This window comes from Plecotus auritus, assembly GCF_963455305.1.
Source record: "Plecotus auritus genome assembly, chromosome: 2".
In the NCBI taxonomy this organism is placed as follows: domain Eukaryota; kingdom Metazoa; phylum Chordata; class Mammalia; order Chiroptera; family Vespertilionidae; genus Plecotus; species Plecotus auritus.
Genome location: NC_137771.1, coordinates 58,259,124 through 58,281,534, shown reverse-complemented (window position 1 = coordinate 58,281,534; position 22,411 = coordinate 58,259,124). Strand labels below are relative to the sequence as shown.

At 45.1% G+C, this 22,411-nt stretch overlaps 1 protein-coding gene across 3 annotated transcripts in view; it reads right to left on the bottom strand.

Moving 5' to 3' along the window:
* The window catches only part of AK5 (adenylate kinase 5), a 204,781-nt gene that overhangs the window by 71,982 nt on the left and 110,388 nt on the right, over nt 1-22,411 (bottom strand). For all 3 annotated transcript variants that reach the window (XM_080656835.1, XM_080656836.1, XM_080656837.1), the window contains exons 7-8: nt 14,006-14,096; nt 5,846-5,922 (exon numbers count right to left, since the gene is read on the bottom strand). In XM_080656835.1, coding sequence (XP_080512961.1) covers nt 5,846-5,922; nt 14,006-14,096 — 168 coding nt within the window. The remainder of the gene's footprint in view (nt 1-5,845; nt 5,923-14,005; nt 14,097-22,411) is intronic.

Here is a 22,411-nt window from a genome sequence, read left to right as displayed (position 1 = left end):
TTATTTTATTATTATCTTTTTCTACTATAAGCTCCAAGAGAGTAGGAACTGTGCCTTCTTTTGCTTACATTATATTCCCAGTACCTTATATAGAGTCTGGCACATCAAATATTCTCAATATTAGTTGAATGGATAAGCACATTAATAAAGTTGAAGGCATGGGCATAGATGAAGCGCTGGTGTAGGGAGAGAAGAGGGCCTATGATGGAACTTGGTGAACACACATTTTAAAGGGAAGGCAGGAAAAGAAAAAACATGTTGAAGGGAGGAGAAGAAGAAAAAATGACCAAAGGAGTCAAGAGTTTTGAGAAAGCATAAAGTGCCTCCAGTGTCCTGGGCCCAGACATTGTAAGAACTGAGAGCTACCCTCCTGACATGACAGTAATGAGATCATTTTTAATGGTCACTTCAGGGAACAGAGCAGGCAGAAGCTGGTTTATAAGGAAGAATGGGAGGTGAGAACACAGAATCATGGGAGCTGACTTCTCTTTCCCCAAATTTGGGGTTGAAGGAAAGTGAGAGGAAAGAGTCCCCCATTTGACATTTCTGTGACACTTGGCACTGTTCATGGCTTTTTATTTCTTCAAAGTGGAGTTGGTGGGGTGGTAGACAGAAAAAGAAAGATACTTTGAGGATGAGAGGTTTGAGAGAGAAAGCAAGGCACATTAATAAATCAAGGTCCCAGGAGAGATGAGAGCTGAGATTAAGGATGTGGGTGGACAGTGAGCCTGGAGATACTGTTGTTAGGGGCATATACATTAAGGATTGTATGTCTTTTGGGGGTAGTGATCCCTTTATCCTTATGTAATGTCTCTTACTCTGGAGTCTGCTCTGTCTAAAGTTAATATAGTTACTCCTGCTGTCTTTTGATGCGTGTTAGCATGGTGTATCTTCCTCTGGCCCTTTATGTTAATAACAAAACATTCCTAATTCCTCCCTCCTGTCCCTTGCATCATAGCTGTCATTCATTTCACTTATACTTAAGCACATACCATCAAATATATTGTTGCTATGACTGTTTTGAACAAACTGCTGTCTGTTAGAGCAATTAAGAATAAGAAAAATAAAAGGTTTTTTTTTTTTTTTTTTTTTTTTTTACTTTCACTTATACATTCTCTGGTCCTCTTCCTTTCTTTATGTAGATCTGAATTCTGGCCTGTATCCTTTTCCTTCTCTCTAAAGAATTTCTTTAAAATATTTCTTACAAAGCAACAAATTTCTGTCTGAGAAAGTGTTTATTTCTCTTTATAGAAAAGCAAATTTTTTCCTCTGGCTTCTTTTCTTTGACTTACTGCAGTTTGAATATGATATGCCTAGGTGTAATTTAAAAAAGTGTTTATCCTGCTTAGTGTTCTTTCAGCTTCCTGTATCTGTGGGTTGGTATCTGCCATTAATTTGGGGGAAATTCTCAGTTATTATTACTTCAAATATTTCTTCTCTTCCTTTCTTTCTTCCCCTTACAGTAATCCCATTACAGGTATATTACACCTTTTGTCATTGTCCCACATTTCTTGAATACGCTGTTCTTCCCCCACCCCCCCCCCCGCCCCGCAGCCTTTTTTTCTCTTTGCCTTTCAGTTTTGTAAGTTTCTATTGTCATATCTTCACGCTCACAGGTTCTTTCCTCAGCCATTTCCAGTCCATTCATGAGCCCATCAAAGGCATTCTTCATTTCTGTTAGTGTTTTTCATCCTTAGCATTTCTTGTTGGTGCTTTTTAGAATTTCCATCTCTCTTGTATATAGTCTACTTTTTCCATCTAAGCCCTTAGACAGGGGTCCTCAAACTTTTTAAACAGGGGGCCTGTTCACTGTCCCTCAGACCGTTGGAGGGCCGAACTATAGTTTTAAAAAAAAATATGAACAAATTCCTATGCGCACTGCGGGCCCGGGCCGAGTGGGCTGCTAAGCAGGACAGGCAGCGGCACCCAGCTGGCCGGATAAATGTCCTCGGCGGGCCACATGTGGCCCGCAGGCCATAGTTTGAGGACGCCTGCCTTAGCATATTAACTAAAGTTTATTAAAACAAAACAAAACTCCTTTTCTGATAAGTTGAATATCTGGCTTTTATTCTGATGCTGGTTCAGTCTCTTCAGACTGTGCTTTCACGTCTGAATATGTTTTGTAATTTTTTGTTGGAAGCTGGACACGATGCACTAGGTAAAAGGCACTGCAGTAAATAAAGTGTTAGTCGTGTGGTGTGAAGTTGTGGGGAGGATGGGAAGTGCCCTATGAAGGGCATGCAGTCCTGGGATTAGGTCTCAGCCCCCTGGTGAGCCTGTGTCCCTGCGCTGCGAACCTCCCCAGTGCTTCTTAGCTTCTCCCCCTGAGGCGGGGCAGGATGGCTGGAGGTGGCGGGAGTTGGTATTGCCTTTCTCCTAGGCGGTCAGGCTCCGATGAAGCCCCAGCAGCTGAGGTCTCCTGAGAGCAGCCCTTGTGAGGAAGGACAGTGCTCTGGGTATTTGAAAAAGGTTCCTCCCTCCCACCCGCAGCCCGGAGCACAAGGAGATCTCTCTCTGACACTTACTGTGGGGACTTGGACAAGTTCCTGGAGGTGAAACTCACAGAAGTGTGGGGGACCTCTCTACCTGGGCCTCCTGGAGCTTTCCTCTCAGACCTGCCCATAGGAGCCTCCGGCAGTTTGTCAATGACAGCTGGGTTTCCCAGGGCACTGGTTCCTGTGGAGATCCTTGTTTGTGGGTTTCTGTTCCCATCGGTGTGATTCTCTGAGTCCGCCTTCTTGCTGACATTTGGTGTAGTGGTTTGCCTTGTGGCCTCACTTCTCTAACAGACCTGAGACTTGTGGATTTTTCAGTTTGTTCAGCTTTTTACTTGTTGTCAGGGCCAAGTGGTGACTTCTAAGCACCTACGTGCCGAATGGAATCCAGGGGCATTCAGACAATTAGCATTCATCCAGCTGAAGCTCGGTGGCCTCTGCCACCCACAGAAAGGCACCCATTCCTGAAAAGTTCAGTCTAAGTCAAGTTTGGAGCAAGAAAAAAAGGGTGCTCACACTTTTGGGGCATTTGTTCTGAATGAGGTAACCTGCATTCCCTACTTTCCTCAACAGTAATTCTTGGTACAGTCATCACCATCATTTTCTAGAAGAGGAAACCCAGGCTCAGAAGTGTTAGCATGTTATCAGAAAAATCACATATTAAGTAGAAGAACTAGAAATCATTTTATCAGCTTTTAAAGTAATGGAAATTTACTGAGCACTTGCTGTATACAAGGCTGTGTGGCAGGCATTGTATACACTCAGAGCAGAACATAGTCCCTGCAATACAGGAGAATATTACAACACAGGGTTTTATGGGCCCCCTGAGAAGGACAAGAGAAGAGCTTCCCCAGGGAGAAGCCTGGTCTTGAAGAAGCATGAGCAGGGGTTATCTGGGGCAGGGGTGATGGAGGAAAGGGACTGTGCAAAGCACAGCCCATTTGGGGGAACTGTAAATGGCTTGGTGTGGCCGGAGCATTCAGTGTGTTTTGAAGATTAGCAAGGGATGAGTTTGGGGAGGGATGTAGGTGGTCAGATTCTAATTTGAAGATTCCGATGTATGTGGTAAGAGGTTTTGTTTTCATTCTGACCTTAACGAGAAGTCAAGAGGGTTTTAAGCAGTGAAATGCTGCCATGACTGACTTTTCTTTTCAGAAAGATGAATGTGATGGGCGAGGAGCCCGGGAGGAGACAGTGCTTAGGACACTGTCTCAGGGTCCCACGGAGGAAGGCTGAGGGTATGAACCAGGCGGGGGGCCTGGAGAGATAAGGAGCAGTTCCTGCACGGAACTGGCCGGCTTCTGATCAAACTGATGTAGGGAGGGAGAGAAAGGAAGAAGGCGAGGAAGACGGCCTGGTTTTTGGCTTGGGCAGCTGGGAGAATGGTGGTATCACTCACAGAAATAGGGAAAAGAGAAGGAAGAAGAGATTTTGTGGGGGAAGATGGTGAGCTTGTTTTTGGATGTGTTGATTTTGAGATGCACATGGGAAATCCAACCGTTGCTGTTTAGCAGGCAGACATATCCGAAACCATGGCTAGGACTGTGCTTCTCAAAACAGAACGTGTGCAATGAGGCATGAAGGGGCTGGAGCACCCACAATGACATAATGAACTGACAGAGAGGAGTCCAATGAGGAAACCAAGAATGAGTGAGCGGGAAGTATGAGGAGCACCAAAAGAGCAATACACTGGGGGGCAAGAGTTTTGTGGCCCAGACTGGCTCAGTGCTCACGGAATGGATCTCTCTCTTCCTGGACACTGAGTCAGCTCTGTTTTCCAGCTTTCTTGCATGTAGGGAGATGGGAATGTCAAATGGATGAGAAGAGGTAATGTACAATGAAGAGCAGGTCTGTTTTCCTCATGCTCTTTTCCTTCCCATCAATATCCCCTTTGGAAGTCACATGTAAAAAAACATTTCTGGTCTAGCCGTCGTGGCTCAATGGTTGAGTGTTGACCTGTGAACCAGGTCATGGTTCAATTCCTGGTCAGGGCACATGCCCAGTAGGGGGCGTGCAGGAGGCAGCCATCATTGATGTTTCTATCTCTCTCTATCTCTTTCCCTCTCCCTTCCTCTCTGAAATAAAAATATATTTTTAAAAAATATTCCAATATTAACATTTCTTTCAGACTTTTCTGTTATCTCTAGTTTTTGGGGTGTGAAGCCTTTCATTTGTTGAACCAGCTGGATTTCTTGTTATGGTTTTTTCTTTGTTCCACCTGTAATTTTGGATTGTGAACTCATCTTCAATAGTGGTTGTCTGGTGTTTGCATCTGTTGAGATTGTAAGGGTTATCAACTGAAAAGGCTCCAAAAATGTACCAGTGAATGGGTAGCATTTGGAAGCTAGGAAAGAAGGCAGGGAATGCGCTCGAAGTTTACATTCCCACGGTGAAACCTATTGTATATCTGTGAGCAAATTGCTCTTTGCTTAATTTTCTTGTCTATGAAATAGAGATAATAATTCCTATTTCCCAAAGAGGTTGTGAGGAATTAGTGAGATAATAAAATGAAGAAACTTAGCACAATATGACTCATCAATAACTTCTTGCTTTGTGATATAAGGAAAGGGAGCTTAACACCGTGAAAATAGCTTCTGCATATGTACGTGAAATGTGTAGCCAGCCATTAAGTCTGGACAGTGGTCAGCCCTACCTGCTTTATTTGAGACATATGTATATTAATTGAAGATGGGGAGAAATCCCAGCCCATGTCCACCTGGCGCTCAGCCATTGCAGAGGAGCATTGGTGAGGGGTGGGAGGGAGTTTTGGACATTATTCTTTTTTAAAAAGCAAGGCCTGGTGAGAGGATTGGATCATTTGCCAACTATTTTGGAAGATTAAAATATAGCAGTACGGAAAGTTCTTCTGCCGAGAAGAAAATGACCCAGATAAATTTCTTTGCTTTTATTTCAATAGAAAACATATTTAACTCCCTGGCTGTGTTGTCCTTGGCCACCAGTCAGTCCCTTTCACAAGTTAGACATAGGAAAGCAAATCCCCAAACCTGTAGCCAATGCTTAATAAATACCTTTGGTTTATTATGGATTAAGTGATAGAGATACAGGCAAATTATTGGGTAAGATAACTCTGGTAACCTCATTTCTATCAAATGTGACTTTTGACCACAAACCTTTTCTTAATTTATTTTCTTATTTTATAACTATGGATAAGGACGAGCTAAAGGACCGAATTTAATGAGTGAAAGCTGTAGGCTACTATGATTTATTATGGGATATATGTTACTGTAAACATTTCTCAAAATGATTTGTAATTCTAATTTTCATGAAACATTAACAAAGGCTAAAATTAAAACTACTTAAACAGCGAAATGTTTTTAGATTTTAATTACCTGATCTTCATAATCAGATCCTGTGTCAATGATCTCTCCAGAGTCCAACATCATCGAAGAATCAAGGTCACCTGAACCTAAGATTAGAAAAGAAAAGATGACCTAAGGAGGCTGTCCGTGTACGTTTCTAGAGCAAACAATCTCCCACTAGGTTTCCTTATTGTCCTCATGATTACATTAAATTTACAAACATTTCTAGACTCTTCCCATCTGCCAGGCACTGTTTGACCCACAGACAGAAAATGCAGATGCTGTGGACACTGTCTCCACGCTTAAGAGAAGACAAACTTGTGAAGTTTACATGGATTTGTCGATAGCAAGGTTCAGGAACCAAAAAGAGAGGGCTACTTCCGCCTAGTAGTAGAGGTGCTGGTGGAGGTGGAATCCTTCACGAGGAACGAATCCATGAGCCTGAACTGTGAGGGTGAATAGGGTTGTCCCAGAGGAAAGCCGTTTAGGGGTGTGGGACAGACACTGAGGTGGAGGGAACACCATGAGCCAAGTCCAGAGTGGGAGAAGAGCAAGGGTTCCTAGAAATAAGATATGCTGAATTTGCTCAGTCCATGAGAACCTGAGTTTTCCCTCCAGCCTTTGCGTCCCCTAAGTCCCTGAAGGTGAGAAAAATCAGGTCAACTTAGTGTATTAATAAGATCTTCCCTCCCTGGGTGCCACAGGTTACACTGAATTGCTTACCCAACGGCCCCCAAAGGCTCATAATGGGGGCTCCTGGAGCACAACTGATTCATCATTCTCTTCTAACGACTCTCTCCTGCTGTGAAATGCAGGGGTGGGCAAAAGCAGGTCTACAGTGGTCACACAAACCAATAAGTAACTAGTAGTACAGGAATAAACGCAGACCTGTACCCCTGGTAAGCCTACCTTTGCCCACCCCTGCAGAAACCACATAACTAGCCAGAAAGACAGAAATCAGCGCTGCCCATAAAACACCATGCGCCCCGTAAGGAAACAAACGACTCCACGTTCCCTCTTAAACTTGGCCTTGCCACATAATTCCTGGCCACAATATGCAACGAGCAGTGTTGAATGAAGATGGATTTTTGATGAAAACATCTCAGGTATGGACCTCTCCGGAGAGGCTGCTTTCATACTTTCTTCTGAAAAGAGAATCTAGGTAGGGCCTCACATAGTGTTTTTCTCAACGCTTCTCTTCTCGTCATTAGCCCTGCTTCTTACCAAACTAAGTGCTAAGCAGTCAAGCTACTGTTTATTGTTTGTATCTTTAAAACGTTTTTAAAGGATAATGACATTTTTCCAAATGGATATAACTGACCCGTTGAACCATTTTGGAAAAGTAGCTAACTGCAGGGTTGCTGCTGAGAGTTGCATAGGTGTGTGCAGCACAGTGGTAGGCCCTTGACAATTCCATGGTTAATAAGGTGCTCACGAGAATGGAATGTGGAAGACTATGCACCACACGCAATTAACAGAGTGAGACTAGAGGGTGATACACAAATATATGATCATACATATATAATTTTTTAAAGTGGGATTATAACATATACTTTTTATATCTTTGTGCGCCTGGTGTTTTTCGTTCTCTATCTTTTTTTTGCTTTTGGTATTTTTTAAATAAAATCCTATATAATAAAAGCCTAATAATGCTAAGTGTCTGGTCATCTGGTCATCCGTTCAACCAATCAAAGTGTAATATGCTAACGATATGCTAAGGACGCTCAACTGCTTGCTCTGACATGCAATGATCACCAGGGGGCAGACGCTCTGACCAGTAGGTTAGCTTGCTGAGGTGGTCCAACTGATTGGGACTGAGTGAGATAAGCCAGACACGCCCTGGAGCCCTCCTGTTGTCCCTCCCCCCGGCTGGCCCTACCCCCATTGGGCCCCCATCGGGGCAGGCCGGCCAGACCCCACCCATTCACGAATTCGTGCACTGGGCCTCTAGTTTTGTATACGGTGTATCTTAGGGCCAAGATACCTGACTGTCTGAAAGCCCAGTTTACCAGTAAAGGTCAGTTAGCATGTATGTGTGTGAGGCAGGAAATATGTCAGACGTAGAATGCATTATTTTTCCATGATAAGAGCACAGACATTTCTGAACCAGTATTTCACAGACTTCCTCCTCCTCATTTTGGAAAAGAGAAACATGAGGTGCGGAGACTTCAAATAACTTGGCCAAGGTCTTGCAGAAAGTGAGTGAGGTAAGGACAGAAATCATAGTCCCCATTTCTCCTACACGTCCGCTGACTCCAAATTCTAAGCAGGAGCCATCCCCATGGCTTTATAACTATGACCTTTCCTTCTAGCACTCGATAGGAGAGGACCTGGAGGACCTGCCGTCTCCTCTACATTCTGAGAAAATGAATGGCTGATGATGAGATGGGTCCCTGGGCGGCTGCAGAAATGGGAGAATTAGAAGTAGAATCGAGGAGTGTCCCTCCAGCCAGTGACAACCAAGGGGCTGCTAGTGACAGCATCATCCAAGGTGATGGCAATGTTATTTAGTTTTCACTACTTCCATAGTATGGATATTACCCACCACTGCCTAGTGGAAGTGGAGATAGGTACTCAAATGACTCCCTCATCTCACATATCTATTTACAGCGATTCATGTGAAGTGAGCAACATGATATGGACGCAAAGGCTTATTAAACATGTAGCTGTTTTAGTTCCTGTGTCCTAATTACTTTATTTAATTAGAAACTGTTCTTTTGGTTGTTTTAAAAAAGCACAAAGTGAAGGGCTTGTACCTAGCCCAGTTAGGGGATATTACACATTAATATTTGAAACTGGAACAAGATTATTAGAAAACTGTTTTCAGCGAGAGAATGAAGAGATCTTTGTTTAAAAAAACAATAACCCACAACCTGTGCTTATAAGGAAGAAGAGACTGGCTTTCCCAATAAAATGCTTTTAACAGAAATTTTGTTGTATCATAAGGGGAGGGAATTTCTTGACACATTGTTGCTCTTGGCAACAGTACTAATATATTATAGAAGGCAACAGACAAAGGATGTCATTATCAGCTCAGATAATGACTGAATAGCTTTCATTTTCTTTTGTATTGGTTGCTTGGTTTGCTGAAAATGAGACCTTTAATAATAGTCTAAGGTTTGATATACAAAATAGGGAGGTAAATACAGCCATATGTACACTTTTTTGCCTTCTTTCATTGGACAATTTAACATATAAAACAACTTCAATGAATTCTCTTGTTACCTAAAGAAGAGAGCAAAATTAGGACATTTGAAAAAAGTTATAGTATGGCTTTCACTTCCCCCAATTTTGAATTTCTTGATTTCTTGTCATCTTTAAAAATATCCTTTCTAGAGACACCAGAGAAAAATATGATCCGAATTAAAAGCCCACAGGGAGCACTCAGTGTCACCAGTTTTAGATGCAGAATGGTCTTTGGAAATATTATTTCCAGGTCGTCTCCTTAAATTTAAGTGGGAAGATGATACAAATTGGCTTCAGCAGTACCAGAAGGCTAACCGAACTGCTTTCTGGGATAATGCTACAGACGTTTTCCTCCTAGTGGATCTTCAATCTGAAGTCTTAGGAATGTCCTCCTCCCACTTTGAGTACCAAATAAAGAAACACTCCCTGAGGCAGGGCTTCTGGGCAGTGAAAGGTGGATAGAACTCCTCTAGCACTTCACCTGCCCCTCTGAGGAAAGCGGCCTCTCCCAGTCCTGTCTCTTCCACCAAATTATAAGCAGCTTCGGGCAGGGCATATTTCATCTCTGATTCTAAGAACGGTACTTAGAAATCCTATGCATTCGACACATATGTGCCAAAGGACCGAAAAGTGAATCAAAGGACTCGGACATCTGACTTTTGCAGATCTTGATCTTCATTTGCTCCACAAACATTAAAGCCCCCGTAAGTGTTCCAGGCATTACCCACAAGCAGGGTGGAGCAGCCAGTGCTAATTCCAACAAGCGTGCAAAGTGTTAGTCACAGTTTGCATTTGAATTACTTTAAAGAGCCTTTTTTTGTTTTTGGAAAAATATGTGGACAGTATTTGGGACTAAAAAGTGAGCTCCTCGAGGGATCTGGTGTGGGTGGACTGTTCTGGGTGAGAAGGGAAGGGGGATTTTCCAGTTCTTCCATCCTGGGGTGGAAGGGGGGAGGAAGAGAAAGAGGGAGAGCAGAAGCAGACCTAGGGAAATGAGGAACAGTTGTGTTTAGGAAGATGTGGTCTGTCCTTGGGACTGCTCAAATCCTCAGCAGAGATGCTAACATATATATATATATGTCTTTTCCATGTGACAGCCATATGTTTTACACACATAAACCATTTACTGTTCACAATTCTCTGAGGCCCAGAGAGCCTGAGTGCTGGATCCCATGGCCCCACTAGAAGCATTAATGGAGGGCTGCGGGGAGTGGGGGACACTTAGATGGGCTGGAGGGGTGCAGAGGTTCAGGGAACAGCATTCTATGGCATGGGGGCAACAAATGTACACTCTGCTCTGGAGCCAATGAAAATGTAGTGGGGCTGTGAGTCGGCATACTCAGCTGAGTGGCCCAGCTGAGGTGACCAGTAGGGAAAGGCCTTCTATGCCATCTCCTGTGAGATTCACACTGGGTCTCTCTCTCTCTCTCTCTCTCTCTCTCTCTCTCTCTCTCACACACACACACACACACACACACACACACACACACACACACTGTCCTTTTGAAGACTTTGCACTCTAAAAATGGAAATAGATATTTAAAAACAAATAATCACATTTCTAATTATACAATCACAATTGAGATAAATACCCTGAAAGAAAAGTGCAGGGTACCACTCCAGGGCCTAATCTAGTCTGGGATGGGGCCTGAGCAAGCTTCCTGAAGAAATCACATTTGGTCTGAGATACAAAGCAGGATCTGACCAGGTGATGGATGGGGCTAGGAGTTGGGAGAGTACAGGGATGCAAAAGCGGCCTGCCAGCTGCGAGTTTGACATGCTAGCCCAGGTGTTTCCAAGCAACTTGTGCAAGTGGCCAGAGGCAGGAAGATACCTGAGGTCTCCAAGACCCTGGTGGAAGCTGGTGTGGGTGATGGGCGAGGTGATGCTTCAGAGGGAACAGGACCACTGTGGGAAAGCTAAGGGTATTTTCCCCATGCTAAGGGCACTGGTGCTCAGCCTGCAGGAAAGTCATTGCAAGTTTCCCTTTGTTTCATTTTTTTGTCAGGGAGGCAGGGGGATCAGAGATGCATTCTAGGAGGATTCCCATGGCAACAACAATATTCATGACAGACAGGAGAGGCCAGGGATGGGCAAGGAATGACACAGCCTTTGGTGAGTACAGTGGAGGCTGAGAACAAGACTGGACTTCCAAGGTGACCCTGAGGACGGAGGATCAGTATGGGCTGTGAGGTAGGAACATTTTTGCCCTGCTCTCTTGTACGAGGAAAACTGCATGATTTGACTTCTATGTGGAATAGAAAAAAGTCAAGCACATAGACGCCGAGCAGCATGATGGCGACCATGAGCACGCTGGTGGGCTGAGAGGGGAGATGTTGACTAACGTTGTACCATGTTGCAGGTAGGTAGGATGCATAAGTCTACAGGTTTAATGTACACATGATGCCTGTAGGCAATACTCTGAATACTGGAATTTTGTGAAAAGAATATATGTCAGGTACCATTGATCACACATAGAAAAATGGTAACTATATGTCAACTATTGGACTGTAGCAATCATTTCCTGTGCTGCACATCTTAAATATATACAGTTTCTATTTTAAAAATTTAAAAAGGAATTGAAAGCCATTCCCATGGAGGTGATCTGAGAGCCGTGGGCAGCTGAGACTCTGCAGAGGGTGCAGAGAGAAGGAAAGAGTAAAGGAACAATACCTGGGGCTGGCAATTCACAGAGCAGAGGACACTGGCAAGACTTGTCTAATTGGGTGAGTCACCGCCCTTCCTCAGCCTGGAGATTTCATCTACAAGTGCAGGTTTCTGTTTTCTCATGAAAGAGAGACGGATCTGGCAACCCTGGCCCATTCCTTAATGAGAACAATAGCTCGGAGCTGCAAAGTGGCTGCTTCCTATAAGGTGGCATCGCTTATTTCTAGTTCCCACAGTCCCTCCCCGGCACACGTCACTCACCGAGGGCTGACATAGACAGAACAGACCGCTGTGAAGGCTGGAGCAGAACCCAGCTCTCAGGACTTGGGAGTGGAAGGAGCTAGTGGGAGTCGGAGCCGTGAGCACAAACGCCCTCTGTGAGAAGCCGGAGGCGTAGAAAGGAAAGAGGAGCCCCTTCAAACCTCTGCAGAGGGCAGGCACTGTGCACAGGGCCAAGGGGACGTGGGAGAATAAGGGCACAGCGCCTGTCCTCAGGCAGTTTACCGACTAAGCACAGAAGCCAGCCTTGCTGCATTATTGCAGGACGAGGCCACGTTGGAAAAATGCCACGTGAAAGCCACAAAATGCTGGCAGTTCTAAAGAAGGGTCAGCCTAAATCAGCCCCCCTCCCCACTGTATTAGCAAACTGAAGATATCTGGCAATTAGGTATCTGTTGTTAGTGGTCTGATAAGTGTTCTAAGTAAGATATTAACTTAAAGAGCACCGGTGTCATGCATTCGTCAGAGCAGCAGCAGTCTGTTTAGCTGACCTTACGTGCTTCTCAACATTGCACCTTTCCCTGCAGTAGGCCGTCCTTTTGCAAACCTCATTGGAAAAGTGGGCAGCTGAGTAATCAGTTATCTGTGCTCTGCGGGTCTACCACCTGCCTTTTAATCCTGCCTTTCTTTAAAGCTACTCTTAGTGGGCTTTAAATATGGTTTAAAATGTTAAGTGTTTAGCCTTTTTCTTTACAGCCTAGAACCTTTTGGTCTCTACCCACTGAGGCCATAACTGAGGAAAAAAGATCAAGACTGGGCCAAAGATTTGAGAGTCATCACATGGAATTGATAGTTGAAGCCAAGAGGGACACCACGTTGACCCAGAGAGTAAAGGATAGGGAGAGAAGGGTCAAGGACAGAACTGTGAGACCTGCCGCTATGGGGGTGTGATTGCTCTGCATGACCCTCCAACAGCAAACTTCTCGGTGAGAGTACTAGGAAGAGAAGGGGCAGGGCCACAGCAGGGACTGTGGGTCAGGTGGGAGTGGCTCTCAGATCCAAGAGGAGGCTTCTCCCCACCTCCCCCCAGCCTCGGCAAAGGAGAGACCTGTATGGGTTAGGGAGTCCTGCAGGAATTGGAACTTTGAATTCTTGCACAAAGTGTAGGCTAGATTAGATTTTTTCAATTATAATAACACTAGAGGCCCGGTGCATGAAATTCGTGCACAGGCGGGGTCCCTAGGCCTGGCCAGAGATCAGGGCCGATCAGGTTCTCCGCCTCCCCACCTCCTCCTTTCCTCGCCACCTGCACACCGCCACCGTGTGGTTCCCTGCCTCCCCGCCTCTCCCCCTCCTCCTTCCCTTGCTACCCATGTCCGCCGTCACCCACCCCCGGTTCCCCATCCCAGCCTGGGGCCCAGCCCTGATGGGGTGATCGGGACCTGCCAGCCAGGGGGAGGGACCGGGAGGTTGGCCAGCAGGCCTGAGGTCTGCTGGCTGGGGGGAGGCAGCCAACCACCACTGAGGCAGGCAGGCGGCAGGCCGATCAGGGCCTGCTGGCCAGGGGGAGGGACGGGGAAGGGATGCAGGAGGTTGGCTGCTGGCCCCGAGGAGGGAGCCAGCACTCAGGCCCCTGGGAAAAGGGGCCGCATCCACCGCCACCCACCCCGGTTCCAGGTCTCAGCCCTGGGGCCTGGCCCCGATTGGGTGATCAGGGCCTGCCAGTTGCGGGGAGGGACTGGGAGGTTGGCTGGCAGGCCCCAGTGGCATTGAGCGTCTGCCCCCTGGTGGTCAGTTTGCATCATAGTGACCGGTTGTTCCGGTCATTCCGTCGTAACAGTTGCTTAGGCTTTTATGTATATAGATAGGTCTTATGCTACATGGTGACTATCTACTAATTTGCATGTGTAATGACTGGAAAAAAGGCAAGTAACAATAAGGGCCTTCTTTTCTCTTTTGTTTTGTACCTTGATTTTTAGACCAGAAAGTCTAAAACTCTGAGAACAGCGTATCCTCAAAACCTCACAGCAATGTGTTGAGCTCCAACCTTACTACAAAGCCCAGGACACCTGGCAAGTGATCAGGACAGACTGTTGCTCGAACGACACAGGGACTTACTTGCTGCAGCCTCTTTGTTCGGAAATAACTTGCTGTCCACCGCCACGCTGATGTCATAGAACACCTCATCCTCGTCTCGGTCGGCATCGAACTAGGGGAAACCAGGACAGACACGTTAGGAACAGGAGAACACACAAATTATTTCATTCAAAAAAATAATGAGCATGCTCACACAGCTGTATCTCTAATGAAGCAGGATGATGGGAATTACAGACTCTTGGAGAGCTTTTTAGGCCAGACCTCATATCAAACAGAAAGGGAGTAAATTACCACGGCAGAATTAGGCAATAGTATGGTCAATTATGGTTACAAATGTGTAGAATTTTCTTAATTTATAAAGTAAGCTTTGGAAAAAAGGAAAACTGAAATTTGCCTTGGGTATTTCTGGCTCTTAGTTCTTTTTTTTTTTTTAATTAAAAAAATTCAACTCTTACTATTTGCAACAGCATGGATAGAACTGAAGAGCATTATGCTAAGCGAAATAAGCCAGTCGGAGAAAGATGAATATCACATGATCTCACTCATAAGTGGAATGATAATGAACAACATAAACTGATGAACAAAAATATATCCAGTGACATAGAAGCATAGAACAGACCATCCAACCTCAGGGGGAAGGCAGGGTGTGCGGGGTGCAGGGGTGGGGGGAGGGTGTGTGAGAGATCAACCAAAGGACTTGCATGTATGCTTATAAGCATAACCCATAGACACAGTCATTAGGGAGGGGGGCGGTAAGGGTATGTGCTGGGGGAGGGGAGGGTGGAAATGAGTGGGAGATGTCAATGCGGGGAAAAGGGTTCATATGTAATACTTTAAACAAAGAGCGATCACACCCCCAAAGAATTAAAAAATAAAAATTAAACAAACAAACAAACAAAAGGAAGTAGATCTTGTATGGTTAGAGATAAGTATGAGAAGGACTTCAAAAAGAGAAGCAATTTTGTGTCTATTGAAGTCTAAATTTTGCTTAAAGGTGGGGTGGGTGGGACTGGGAACACTTCAAATTAAGGAGAAAGGCTGGGCAAAAGCCTTGGTCTGCTGCTCTGCACTAGACCAAATGCTAATTTATAACTGTATGCGAGTTTGTGCTTTGAAGCAATCGGGAATTACTGGTAATTTTCAAACTGCCTTAGAAGTTTTTTATGGGCATTTTTCAACGAACAAAACTAAAATGCCTAATTTCCATTTTCATGAAAACTTTTATGGCAAAGATAATTTTTTTTTGAGTTAAAAGTGAAAGAGAGCTTATTAGTGAAGCAGGGGGACAGAAAGAAGGCTACTCCATAGACAGAGCAGCTGCGAAAATGCTTTATGTGGCCTAAAATTACTCTTTGCAAAGATATAGAGCAGAGAAGTTAGGGAGTCATATCTTTGTTATACCACCTAGATAGCTTTATCAGTGAGGATCTCAGAGCCTGACCACCCCACTCCCCATGCTATCTATCAGCACAGTGGTAGGGTGGTGCAGGGATCCAAGAGTGAGCATTTACAAATGAGGAAAGCAAAGCCCAGAGTCATATACTTGGTGTCTTGAAGACTGCCTGATTTGTAGCAAGTACTTGATAATTTCATTGAATAAATGAACAAGTGAACAAATAAAAAATACTCATCAAAATATGTTGTTTTAACGAATAGGGGAAAAGATTTTTCTCATGTATTGTCAAAAAAGAAAGAAACCACAACCCAAATTTTAGTTACCATTCTAGATACTATAGATACTATACAATAGATATAGTCTATAGACACTATAGATGTAGATGTAGTAAAAATTACAGATTTAAATTTACAAAATTTTAAGGAAACGTTGTTATATAAGTCCTCTATTTTCCAAGCTGTGTGCAGTGTTCTTCTAAATATACTTTTATCACTTTAGTTTTTAAAAATAGCTTTATTGAGTTATAATCAATATACAATAAACTGCACATATTTAAAGTATACACTTTTGACATCTGTATATACCCAGAAAACCATAATAAAAATCAAAATAGTGAACATATTTATCACCTCCAAAAGTTTCCTTGTGCCTCTTAGAAATCTCTTCCTTGCCCCCGACCAGGTAATCACTGATTTGCTTTCTGTAACTATAGATTATTTTGCACTTTCAGAATCCTATATAATAAAGATGTAATATGCAAATGGTTGTTATACCGTGAAGTGTAACGACTGACCCTGTAATGATTGGATCACGGATCAGCAGGAGGGTGGGGCAGCGAGCTACAAGTGGGTGGCAGAGAGCTACAGGAGGGGGCAGGGCAGCAAGCTATGAGGGAGGTGCAGGAGGAGGGGGCAGGGGGAGCTACAGGAGGGTGGGGCAGCAGGCGGAGAGCTACTGGAGGGCAGCAGTGAGCTACTGGTGGCCTACTGGCACATGGATTCATGCGCAGGGCTATTAGTTCATATAAAAGAATTTTTACAGTATGCAACCTTTTTTTCTGGATCATTTCACTCAGCACACTTACTTTGAGATTCGTCAATATTGTATCCATAGTTCATTCCTTTTCATTGCTGAGTAGTACTTCATTATGCTAATCCCATCCTGGGAACCTTTTAGCTCAGACATTGCAGTTTTCATCTCTAGGTGTTTGATTTGAATCTTTAAAAAAATATCTTTGTCCTATTTAAGATCTGAATATTTGAAATACAATTATTATAACTTTCAGTGTCCTCCTCTGCTAATTCTAACATCTGCTGTCAGTTCTGAGTCAGTTTTGATTAATGTTTTTTTTTTTTTCATTATTATGAGCCATATGTTGCTGTTTCTTTGCATGCCTGGTAATTTTCTATTGGGTGCCAGGCATTGTCACTCTGACCATGCTGGACACTAGGTATTTTTGTATTCCTATAAATATTGTTAAGCTTTGTTCTGGAATGTAGTTTGGTTACTCAGAAACAACTCGATCCTCTTGTTTTTAATATTTGTTGGGCTGGACCAGAGCAATGTTTAGTTTAGGGCCAATTATTTCCCACTGTAGAGGCAAGACTATTCTAAGTCCTCTACCCAGTGCCTGGTGAGTGAAGAGGTTTTCTGGTCTGACTGGGAGAAATAGGCACTATTCCATGCCTGTGTGAGCACCAGCTAATGTTCCCGCTCATCCTTGTGGGTGGCTTCCCCTCAGCTTCAAGTAGTTCTCTCACATGCCTGTGCCGATTAGTACTCTGCTGAATACGGGGGGCGGGGTGGGGAGACCCTCTGCACAGCTCCAGGGTTCTCTGTCTGCACATCTCTCCCATCGCTGATACTCTGTGCTCTGAACTCGAGCCACCTTGGTTTCTGGGACCCTAGGTTCCATCTGCTCACTGCGTTTGTTTCCTTTCTCTCAGGGAATTGTTGAATTGCTCGATGTCCAGTATCTTGAAAATTAGACACACACACACACACACACACACACACACACACACACACACACACACTTGTTTGTTTCATTTGGGAGGGAAAATCCAGTCTTTCTTATTCCATTTTTTTGCCAGGAGTCTCAACCCTTTAACTTTTCATCATAATTATTATCTTGAAGATACTTAAGAAGATTTAAGTGATTTATTCCTTTACATTTTTCTCCTGAAGTGTTTTGTTATTGTCAGTGAGGGAAATTTAGAAACTTTATAATTAGAGTCATTTTCTTACCTCCCCTTACACAGTTAAAGCATATCTGTATATGGCTTCAAAGCACTTAGACTACATCACATCAGCCTATGGGAAAGGTGACACAGGTAGATTTCTTTCCATTTCACAGGTGAGGAAGTATCTATTCAGATATATTATGGCTTTCTCAAGTTACACAGCTAATAAGCAGGAGAACTAGGACATGGACTGATGGTAACTGATACTTTCCATCAGAACAGGCTACACATACTGTCACAGTAAGACAAATACTGCCTTTCTGCTCAAGAAAGCATTAACACGACCCTTTTGTCTAAAAGCAAGGGGAGAAAAGCAGGTGGTGGTCAGGGCAGGTACAAGGAGACCACAAAGGGACAGTTAGTGCCATCTTCACGCACTGCTTCCCACAACCATATACCATAGTGGTTTATTTTTCTTTCAAAATGTCTGTTAGCTATCATCACTAAGGGGTAACATCTACTAAGAAGAGTTTTGTTTTTATTTTTTTCTTAGGCTTTTGAGGGATGGGTGGGAACATTGCTATCTATACTAATAAAAAGGTAATATGCTAATTAGGGTGGACATCTTCCAGACGTTCATCCGGACAAAGCCACAGTGGCTGTGAGGCCTGGGGCTCAGGCAGCCGTGGGCTCAGGCAGCTGCGAAGCCCAGGGCTCAGGCAGCCATGGGCCCTGGTGGCTGTGAGGCCCGGGGCTCAGGCCTCACTGCAGATGGCAGTGGCAGCAGCAGCGGGGTGATGGGGGCAGGGCCTTCCCCTGATCAGCCTGGTCACCTCCTGCAGAGAGAAGCCATGGGAAGTGGGCCTAAGCAGTCAGTAGGACATCCCCTGAGGGCTCCTGGACTGTGAGAGGGGGCAGGCCAGGCTGAGGGACCCCTTCCAGTGCACGAATTTTCATGCACCAGGCCTCTAGTCCTATATAATAAAGGCCCGGTGACTGAATGGCAGAACAACCAGAACAACTGCTTGACAAGTTGCTATGATGTACACTGACCACCAGGGGGCAGACGCTCAATGCAGGAGCTGCCCCCTGGTGGTCAGTGCGCTCCCACAGTGGGAGCAGCCGCTAGCAGGCCCAGGGTGAGACCGAGTCTCTGCACCTACACTGAGTGGCCAGATTATTATGATCTCTGAACACATAATAATCTGGCCGCTCAGTGAATATCCTATATAATAAAATGCTAATATGCAAATTGTTCCCTCGACCAGGAGTTCGACCAGCAGGCAGGCCGGCCAACCGCCCACGTCCCCTCCCCCTGGCCAGGCTGGCTGAATCCCACCCCTGCATGAATTCATGCACCGGGCCTCTAATACACACACACACACACACACACACACACTGAGTGGCCAGATTATTATGCATTCAGAGATCATAATAATCTGGCCACTCAGTGTATAAAATACCTGAGACAATCCAGATTCTGGCCTGACCCCACCAGCTGATGCAGGCCCTCTAAGGTGTGTTCTAGAAAGAGCATGGGGAGCTGGCATAGGCAGATGGAAAGAGGGGATGTAACTGTGGACCCCCCATGGAGGCTGTCCTGAAGGCTGAAGATCCTGGAGCATGGCTGCCCTGAACATCCCCAATGGTGTCACCAACCTGGTATCACACATCAAGGACATTCACCGAGTGGCTTTGGGGTGCAAAGCTCTCTGCCAGGTTCCTCCAGGACACAGAACATGTCTTTACCCCAGACATTACCCCAAAATATCAGCTCAGACTAATTTCCTCATTCAGCAGCTGCTCAGAGGGCGGGTCCACAGCTGCTCGGTTGACCAGGATGAGTGGTGCTCCCACAGTAGGCTGATCCCCGCAGGCCACACCCCCACCAGTGCATGAATCCGTGCATGGGGCCTCTAGTTTTATAAATAAAAGAACATATGTTTATGTTTTAGCCAGGGATCCCTAGAAAACAGAGCCTATGCCAAAACGTACAGGTGTTAGCCTTTATTGGGGTGGTGTGTGCAGTGAGGCAGAGAAGGAAAGAAAGCAAATGGAAGGTGGTACCTTACTGAGCTGGGTCTCAGCTTCACTAGAAGACACAGCTGGTAGCTGGGTCTCCATTAGGGCTAAGTGGATCTGCTACCTCTCAGACAGTCTGATGGGGAAGAAAGGAGAGGCATTTCTATGTTGGCTCATTTCGATTTTCTGTCGTTCACTGGTCCAACTTTTCCCTAACAAGGAGTTAAGTCCTCCCACCACTTCTTGGGTGTATTGCCTAGTCCCTGTGGTACCACTGGGAAGGCAGACCCCGTGCCCTTGAGATCGGCACAGCATCTGGTCTGGAAGTGCCGAAATCAGCCAAAGCCACTGCAGCCCTGTCCGTGCAGGCCTCCCACCGTGGTAGGATGATGAAGCCCAGCCCTCAACCCTGACCCTTCGGGGCAACCACTAACTGGCTGGGGCAGTTAGCAGGGGTGGAGGTGCCCTGGCAGGCAGGGCAGTGGTGGGCAGGGCTCTCCATTCAACAAGCAACTATCGCCCAGCCCAGCCGTATGGGGCCAAGTCAGTCAGGGAGACTTGCAAATTGAGCCCAGAGAGCTCACAACTCTCTCAGAGCTTGATTTGAATTTTTGTTTCCCCCGTAGCAGCTGTCTGACCTTGAACATCGTATTTCCCTTGTGATTAGCACCTATACAATGGAGTTGTTGTGAGGCCTAAGGAGATGGGATATTTAACACACCAGTGCAGAGTTTGGCATGTTGTCCTTCTTTATAGTTTCTCCTGGCATCCCTAGGGCTGAGGGAGCATATCCTAATAGGGATCTGTAATTTGGAGACACATGGACACACACACCACACTTTTTTTTTAAACCTTGGAGATTCTGGAATGAGTAATACAAAAGACTTTCCAGGAGTTATTCTATCCTCCAACTGATTTGAACAAAGATATGCTTAGTTCTAATACAAATTAAAGTATCCAGTTGTTCAATCCCAAAAGCAAAGTGCAAAAGATGAAACAGCATTCTTAAAAGCATATTTGCTGAGTAACTACTGCATCCTAGGCAAACTCTTCAACTGATCACTCCTAAGTTTTTGGATGAGGAACATGAGCCCTGAGGACGGCAACACCCCATAGCCAACTTCGCTCTGGGATCACACAGATGCAGCTGAAGACCCTTCACTCCCGCATCAGGACAGAATTTCACCCAGACTTCCATATTTTCTGTAGCATCCCACTTCTACAGCCCCAGGACTAGAATGGGACTCCTCTCTTGTCTCTTAGCAAGACAATGTGGCATATACACTGAGTGGCCAGATTATTATGATCTCTGAACGCATAATAATCTGGCCACTCAGTGTATATCCTATATAATAAAAGGCTAATATGCAAATTGTCCCCTCGACCAGGAGTTCGACCAGCAGGCAGGCTGGCCAACCGCCCATGTCCCCTCCCCCTGGCCAGGCTGGCCGGACCCCACCCCTGCACGAATTCATGCACTGGGCCTCTAATGCACACACACACACACACACACACACACACACACACACACACTGAGTGGCCAGATTATTATGCGTTCAGAGATCATAATAATCTGGCCACTCAGTGTAGTTCTTGGAGAGCCTTCTGATTGAGTACTATCAGAACAACTACCACCTAACTGGCAAAGATTTTTACAAAATGGTAACATTCAGAGTTGGAGAGGTTGTGTACAGGGTGAGTGGAGGACTGGCTTTTAAATCATCAAATATCTTGCTTATATTTGTTTTTGCACAGACCACACATTAACGGTTCTCAGCCAGGAGTAAGTTTGTCTGCCCCATCTCCTGCCCCAACATTTAGCACTGTGGGAGACATTTTTGGTTGTCACACTGGCGGGGTGGGGGTTGGGGGTTGAGGAGTGGGGTGAGGGTGGAGGAACTCTGGTTATCCTACAGTGCACAAGACAGCCCCTCACAACAAGGAGTTACCCAGTCTAAAACGTCAGTGGTGCCCAAGGTGAGAAACCCTCACCTACACCAAGCCATTCTCAGCTTTTGGGTTTCTAAATAGTGTTTTGAAACTCAAGTAGCAATGCTTTCTCTTTACTTTTATTTTTTTTAAGGTTTTGAGCTGCAAAAACATATGCTGTTAACTTCAAAATACACAGGATAGCAGAAGGGATCATTCTGCGGGGGTAGCCTAGGTGAGGGGTGATGAAGGTTCTAGGAATACAAATTTATTTTCATCTCATGGGTCAGAAACAAGCTCCAGTGGACAGATGTAACTGCGTGCCACTAGCCCAGACGGGGTCTGAGGTTGCTCCAGCTCCGAAACTCTGTACTGGACAGGCACTGCATCTTTTCAGTGCCTGTTATATAATCCCTGGCAATCTTATCACAGCTCTTTTTCTTCTGAGACAAAGAACTCACCGAGGACAGGTCTGCATAGTCTGTTTTATGTCATTTAATGTAAGAGGGCTGGGGAGGTCAATTGAAAATTTCAAAATGAAATGCTTACCAAATTCCCTAGTTCACTCACATGTATAATTTGAATAACAAATGTTGTAACAGCTTTCCAAGTCATACAAAACGCACCTAGATTAGGAAAGGAAATTATAGCAAAAGGGGTAGGATCCATCCGAGGAGCAGCAACCATGGCGGTTTGCATTTCTAATGGCAGAAATGAGCCATTGTTTCCTTTTGGCGTTCAGGCAGTAATAGGCTGCCCAAGTCTTCTCCACAGAGGACCCCCTGCACCCTCACCTCTGCCAGCCTGGAATGGTAGGTCTATAGAACATCCTCAATGGACTTAAAGGGAGGATCAGCTCAATCTCTCTTTCCAGGTTCCACCTTTTAATAACTTAGG